This window comes from Seriola lalandi, unplaced genomic scaffold (genome assembly GCF_002814215.2).
Source record: "Seriola lalandi dorsalis isolate HSWRI2012SDOR001 ecotype SW California unplaced genomic scaffold, Sedor1 jcf7180002054972, whole genome shotgun sequence".
Classification (NCBI taxonomy): Eukaryota; Metazoa; Chordata; class Actinopteri; order Carangiformes; family Carangidae; genus Seriola; species Seriola lalandi.
In genome coordinates, this window is record NW_019525660.1 from 6,070,406 (window position 1) to 6,078,319 (window position 7,914).

Below are 7,914 nucleotides of genomic sequence, written 5' to 3' on the forward strand. Positions count from 1 at the left end.
CTACACAGCTGAAACATGGATTCTTAGTGCTTTGCCAAGATGACATGTAAGACCAGTAAATATGTTGATTTACAGTGTTTGAACAAGCTTGAACTACTGCCTATTTATCATTTTTCAACAAGTCGGTATGTTGTAAAAACAACTGAGGGACTCCAACAGTAGCCTACACACTGTATTTTTTTTTTACAACCACGCTATGTCAAAGATATTAAGGCTCTGGCTGCTTTGCGCTTGGCTGACTTTCAGCATTGTTGGGGCGGGTGTTTTAAACACATGGATATGGAAGTCAGCACTTTTCAGACAGGAGAACAGCTCCTTTGAGGAGGGAACATGGTGCTCTCCTGGTTGTTCCAGAAGTAAATCTGTGTCTGCTCTTTCACTTCACAATAACAGAAAGTACTCAAGGGAAAGAGAAGACCAAAACTTACTGAAACCTAACTTCAGAAAATTACTTTCTCACTAAGGCAAGGCATGTTTTGGGAGTAGGAAATCCCAAATGTCCACTTTGAGGAAAATAACTTGGAAAAAAGAATGGAACAGTACACACATGTTGGGGACATAAAATGTATTTATTTTTTGCTTACAATGAAGATAAATGTGTTACATGTCCTCAACACAACATGAATACTTTGCACAGATTTTCGCTTTCTTGCATGATGCAGCTTTGACAGAGCAAATAGATTCGAGTTTCATTCAGTACAAGACTTTAAAATGCAACTTTCATGGATTGTCGTATCAAAGTACTGCACATCTGCAATATGAGAAAGTCTTGGCAGTTATTGGCACTCCATAAATAATTGATAGTTTTTAAGACCTAAATTACATTTTCTGACTTCTTTTTTGCCATGTTTTCGGCTAATTCCAGCAGCAGAGGATATCTGAGAGTCCTCTTCCTCCAAGACTCTGGGATTCCCTGGAGACCGGTCTGAAAAAACATCAAGATAACAGCTGAAATCATCACAGTACATTTCACAACATCAGATCACTGTCAACTTCATCAAACACAGATCCACAATTAAAGATAAAAATATGCAAAAATGATATATTTTCACATCCTGCTGTCACTGCTGGGCCTGAACTAAAATGTGTGTGAGCATCAGTCCACATGTTATCACTGGCTGTGGCCACCCCAGTCTAGGTGTGTTATGAATATCCCACTTAAGATGTGTAAATATGATTAGTGCATTACACTAGCACCTGGCAACCAAAGAGAACACTGCATTAAGTGTGTAAATTCATTAACACCAGTAGGGTGCACTAGTATAAAAAACAAACTCTTCAACAACAACTCTTCAACAAATTCTTCTCATTCTTACTTTATTGATACAAAATGGATGAAAATACAATAAACTCACTTCTAAGTAGCAACAACTGTTTTTCTCAGTGAAAGTGTGTGTATGTGTGTGTGTATGTGTGTGTGTGTTGTGGGCATGGTGCTCTTCTCCCTCTGTCAGCTACTTGACTTTCAATCAGCTGGCACACCTGCTACCCATCTACTCATCAGGCCAGCAGTGTATCGACCCCAGTTCTCACACTGTATTTTTATTCAGACATCCAGCCCCCCTCACTCCCCAGCCTCCATTGCCCTCCTGACCCCTACTTGTCATTTGCCTACCTCCCTCTGCATCCATCTGCCACAACACTCATTGCCCCTCAACCGTTTCTTCCCAAGTACAATTTATAGTTTTTCTCTCATTCACAAAACTAAACCTGAACATTTTCCATACTTTGGGATATATTTCAATGAATGAGTAAAAACACTTATAATCAGTGTGGAATATAAACTTTTTTGTTGCTCTTACAGATTTCCATCAGCGACTGATGAGTGGTTTATAACCTGACAATTTATGCCTGCAGTACCTGTGCTCCAAAACAGGCTCCTATGAAGGAGGCTCGGCTCGCGGTGCATCCCCCGCAGCGCATGGTGTCCCTGACTGCTTCATCCAGCTGGTTCAGTGTCAGGACTCCATGAAGCGCTCCCTGGAATGCACCTGGCAAAGCTGGACACAGACCCAGATTTAGAAATAGATTGACACATACAGTCACATATAAGAGGATCCAGTCTGTTCGTGTTCCTAATATGTGAGAAAAATATTTATGTCATTACTGTCCCTTAAAAAACACCATGCTTTGAAACAGCACAAATGTTCAGCCCTGTAAAACCTGAGACACTTGAACCAGCAGGAGGTGGAAATGAAGAGGAAGGAGGAGGAAGACCATTAGTCAGGACATCAAAGGCTGGGGGACCATCTAACAGATCTACTGACAGGAAGGCTACGCAGGTCATCCCAAGTCAACAGACCTGGATCCTGCCTTACCTCATGTGTTGGTGAACACAGCAGGTATGAGCTGCTGGGACTTCTTGGCCAGGTTGTCCTTCACCTGGTGGATGTGTGCTTCAGCAAAGATATAGAGAAAGAGATCAAAAGTGCTGTTTAAACACTGGAGCTCATTTGTGGCTGATTTCCAAAAAAGTATTACGTTCCTGCACATTAGTTTTTGTGACCTTCCAGTTTTGACCACATTTCCCATAAGACCTGCTGGTGTCTATGCCTTGTGTTTAGCATATTTCTCCCTCTCCAGCAGATCTCACACAAAACCCATCCTGACATTATACATACATGCTGCTAGCAGCCCGCAGGGCTTACACAAATTTCACTCCCTTGGTTAGATGAGAAGATGGATCACACTTTAACAACATTTCATTTGTTTAATTGGTAGAAAAACTAAAATGCAAAAACTACAACTGTTCGATTTTTGTGCCTTTTTCAGTTTATTCAGAGTTTATTCAGTTTATTCAACAATGACCTATAAAGATATTGAGTATAGCAGATACTTGTGGTCTTACCAATAACAGCCCGGTCCAGCTCCTGAGGGTTCTGTCTCTTTGAGTCATTCAACTGAGCCAGAACTGCATCCAGAGCATTGGGATCTGGACCATTCAGAATGAAATGCTCCAAAAACCTTAACGTTAAACAGACAAACATAGGTTAATTAGTCCCCTCCTTTCACTCTCTTCCAAACTATTTTATGATTATGGAAGAAGCCTCAAAATTTAAACAGATTAACGCACAGCAGTGTGTGAAGTATTGTGCTGGGTTTAACAGGACTTTCAGTGTAACTAACTGAATTTGTATGGTGTGTTATATTATAGTTAATTTTTATGGTATTTCTGTTATACTAGAAACCACATACACCCAGTGTAAACCTGTACAGCCATTTAAAGTACAAGAAACCTGTCACACTTACCTGGCTGCAGCCATAGTAACAGCCACACACATGTCGTTGTTCTGGGTGACACGTATGGCTTTTTCCACTTTCTCCAGCATCTGAGGCTGTCCAGCGAACATGGCCACCACTGGAGCCAACTTAGTGACACCGTCCATCTGACAGTCCACTTCACAGCCTCAAAAAACACACACATACACACACAAATAAATTACAACCCCAAAACATCAGCCTAGCAAAGTCTTTACTCAATTTATTATTTCGTGAGCATTTCTTACTGTTTTATATCTTAAAACAAAAGAATCACGGGTCAATTACATATCTAATTTTGGTCTACAACTGCACATAGATACATGGTCACACCACTGATGCATCCTCTTCACTACATAATATCCTCTCCAAAAGCTGCTCACAGTGTGTATAGGGAGTATAGGGGAGAGAGTGCCAACACCACAAATTAATTCTTACAGACAACATTGTATTTTTCTTTCACTGTGCACACAGGTCCTGATGCTGTGTTAAACCTAACTCCTAGGGCACGGACAATAGAAGTAAATATGTATAAAATATATTTTTTACTTTTTTCCACCCTGACTTCCTGATACTTTGAATCTCTGTAAAGTTGAAAGTTGAATATGTTGCTTTTCCTTACAGATAGCTGTATTCATAATTCTGTGCAGTGTCTTCCAGTAATCACATAGAGTAGTAAGAGATACCAGCAAAAATATTTAATCAAGGAAGTACACTCATCTTAATGACTGATATCTGTCCTTGTAATTGATTTGGAAATCTAGTAGGATAGGATGTAATGGCATGATACATATATGTATAGTTTTCATGTGCAATTAAGTGTAGAGAAGTGAAAATATTAATACATATTTATGATCTGTCATCTTTACCAGTTTCTTCTTTGCCAGCGTCAACATTTCTGATGAAAGCTTTCAGGCTGCCATTCCTCCAGGGACCATCAATGGGAAGGATGGCTTTGGGACCTGGCACATTGAGCTATTGTTATTCCATATAGAGATATGAACATTCACAGACTTGATGGCTTCATCCTTACTGATTGATAATACCTATGGTGTGGTTAAAGGAAAAAAAAAGCCAGAGAGGAAAGGAGACATTTCTTGTCCTCTCAGTTGATGCAGTTGAAGTTTCTGTAGGTGGAGCTCTTTTCTTTGTGTCTTCAGTCATGGTGGCTATGACTGCCCTTGATGACACAGCTCTTCTACACCAAGACATAAAGCCATCTGCAGTTTATTGTGCCCACAGGTGCCTGTGTTGTTATGGTGAGTTACAGCAGCACTGCATTTATATGACAGCTTGACAGTAAAAAGTTGTTTCCAAAGCCCTGGTCACCAACCCGGACAGGGAAGTCTGACTGTATGGAATATTTTCATGGAGGGGGAAGTCCCGATCAGCAGACAGGAAAATCATTATGCTTCATACAGTAACAGAGGTGATCACATCATTTCAGGCTTGTTAAAGTTGATCATTAATACATTTGGACATCAGCAATTAAGAGATGTTATTTAGTTAAATTGACAGGTATAGTACCTCCTTTCTTCTTGTAGGGATCATTGAGTGGCAGGTCGTACACTGTTCCTGGGCCAAAGAATTTGTAGATGCGCTTGGTCAAGTCGTCCACGTTGACATCTGCCAACATATGACACAATGTAGCTTTAGAAAACATAATATTATTCAGTTGTCTTTACAACAGGAAGAACAATACACGTAGCTTTTAGCACTATAAGACCAATTTCAGTTTGTTAATAGGACTCTCCCCTACATCTCCAGTCTTATTACTCCATATTCAGTACTCCACAACATGGCCTTTATGTTCCCTTCACACTGACGCATTATGTGTTTGGGTTGTCCGTCTGTCCGTCCATCTCATTTTTAATAGTAATTCTAGTTTAACTGTGTAACAGGGTGATGCTTCATTATAAATAAACTGAAGTTGAAGTTGCTTTGGTGGGACAATGTATACTTTGGTTTAGCTGTTTCCTTGCTGCTACAGTTTTTATGATAACCTATAACGCTCTAATTTTATATTTACCATACAGACATGAGAGTCTCATCCTTCACGACAGAAAATAAATGCATTTGCAAAAAAGCTGAAGATTTTCGTATAATTGCCACAAACAAATATGACCAGGGAGACATTTTGTATGTTGATTTCTTCCTCATGTCTCTAAACATTATGTTTTGCAAAAAATCAATATCTTTACAGGAAGAAGAGGACAGGAAGATGGTTATGAGCAAAAACAGCTACAGTAAATGTGTCTTAGGGTTTGTTGAGGTGCAATAGAGAAAGGCAGATGGAAAAGTCTGACAGACACAGATTCAGTGTTTATGTCTAAGGAATTGTTTTAATAGGAAACAAAAAGTCAGTAATAATGTGGCGTATAATGTAAACTGTTGCCGTGGTATATGGTAATTATACCTTGGTAACATAAACAATAACATATGTTATGTGTCAAACACTTACGTACAGGCTCAGAGAATGTCATGTTAACATGTGAAACTGTGGTTTCAGTACCTCCACACTGACTCAGTGACTCCAGCAGGACGTAGGCCTGGTCTCCATAGCAGGTTTGCTCGCCCGTCGTCCTGTGGTAGAAAGGATTTGCTGACTGAGGTCTAAACTCTGGACGTGGCTCCAGATCAGAGAGAACTTCTTTGAGCCTATCTGGATTGTAGATCCAGTGCATGGGCTGGGCTGATGAGTGAGGCACACACACACACACACACACACACACACACACACACACGAAAGAGGGAGAAAAATAGTGGGACAATAAATAGTTTTGTGTCCCTAATGTATTTGACATGACCTACTGTACATACAGCCTGTCGATAATAGATAACATGGAAATGGTGGCAGATGTGTGTTGTACTGCACTCTGGAGCAAGAGTATCCTGGATCCAAACAAAAATTACATGTTAATATCTAATATATGCATTATTATGTGGTATGTTAAGAAGGACATGTGGTGGTTAACATAAACATTCCTCTTGGTTCATTCATGTTTATCAGAGCAGCTCTTGCAGAAACTCAGCTTTCATATCATCATGTGCAGGTCAACATGACTTGTACAAGTTAAGGCACCACCCCTGTGCTTTATCAGTATGTACAGATGTTTCTTATGACTATTGCTACTGACAATGTTTCTATGCAATACTAAGAAGAACACTGAGACGACAATGATTAAAATTTCACATTGTGTCACATCTAATAAGCATTAGTGGCTTTTGAAGATATTGTGTTTAATCACAAATAATGGATTAGTGTAATTGTGGATTAGTTAATTCATATGGCATTCATATGTATCATATTTGTAATATGAGAAATAAACATTAGTATAAAATTATTATATTAGCATGTAAGGTAGAAACCATGCAGAGGACATACAAGTTACTGGGATATGGAAAATGAATGAAGCAGATTTGGTTTGTAAAATGGAGAGTTCTGTTGCTGTTTTTAACTCAGTATCAGCATCAGTATAACACACAGTTTATCTTACCTGCTGCATCTGCCACAGCTGCCCCAATAATGGCCCCCATGGCTCTGTCAGCTACACTCAAGGCCATCTGTTTTCATTACACACAGGTATACAATATAAGATACTGAACTGAAACATCAATTTTGGTGAAATTCAAATTCACCAAATTAAAACATAACCTTTAAAAAGGACTGTTGGCAGAAATTTTACTGGTGAAATAGAAACACAGGTCATTATTGTGTTTGGAAATGCTATAATGTAGTCAGAAACCGAATACTTTTTTCAGTGTTTAAACTGATAACTAAAAACAAATCGTATTTTATGGTGAACTTTACATTTATTTTCTTTCAGCGGGGAAAGTTATGCAATACAACATTTATTCAATTGCATTACAACTGGTAAAAAGATTATAAAGATATTCTTAAACATTTCTACTCCCCCCTAAGAGAGGGAACATTTGGTTGTTATGTCATAATCATTAAGATGCATGTATTCATATTATGTCATTAAATACCTTGTATGTCCTTGAAGCCCTGGAGTGCTATTCAATGAATACTGAGTTTTCCTTAGCCTCTTATTCACAGCTCAGCCTCCTCCTCACCTTGTAACATCCACTTGAAATGTTGTATGAAGCTGTATCAGTGTCAGTTTCATGACAGGGGGAGATTACCGACAGGGGGAGGTTACCGTCAACCGTGATAAGCACACACCAATGGCCAGCCTGTGTTCTGGGGGGAGGCCAAGGAGGTTCATAAATTTCAACAATCAATTGTTAGTGGAAAACAGAAAGGAGGTTTAGTGCAGTACATGAGGAGTAATTATTTGCTCATGACACAACATCAGTCATAAGATTGTGTCAGGGGGTCATCAGGAGACTGACCTCATCTTTTAATGATTTGTTTGTTTCCCATGTATTTTTATGCTGTTTTAATGCTAGGTTGTATGTTGGGAGTGTTCTCACTCTAACTTTGGAATGTATCTATGCAGTAGTGCAGTACTGGTTACCTTCTGTGCTGGCAGATTTTTTATGGACTTCCATATGACTAAGAGTCGACGTCAATGCTTAGCAGCTCTGTGAGAGTGTATTTAGGTGCGCTAAGCTAAATGCTAATTTCAGTACACTAACATGCAGTTACAATGTTAACATGCTTCTGTTTAGCAGGTTTAATGTTTATATTGT

The 7,914-nt window shown here is 39.2% G+C and overlaps 1 protein-coding gene across 1 annotated transcript; it reads right to left on the reverse strand.

Annotated features, from left to right (window-relative positions):
• Positions 1–550: 550 nt before the first annotated feature.
• On the reverse strand, positions 551–7,399 carry LOC111648163 (crystallin J1A-like). The gene is made up of 10 exons (XM_023397961.2): positions 7,249–7,399; positions 6,756–6,822; positions 5,771–5,950; positions 4,786–4,884; positions 4,128–4,220; positions 3,250–3,406; positions 2,849–2,964; positions 2,319–2,396; positions 1,861–2,000; positions 551–925 (listed from the first exon to the last, which is right to left on the reverse strand). The coding sequence occupies exons 2-10, from the start codon at positions 6,820–6,822 to the stop codon at positions 815–817; spliced, it is 1,041 nt and encodes a 346-aa protein (XP_023253729.1). The 5' UTR covers positions 7,249–7,399; the 3' UTR covers positions 551–814.
• Between the last annotated feature and the right edge of the window lie 515 nt (positions 7,400–7,914).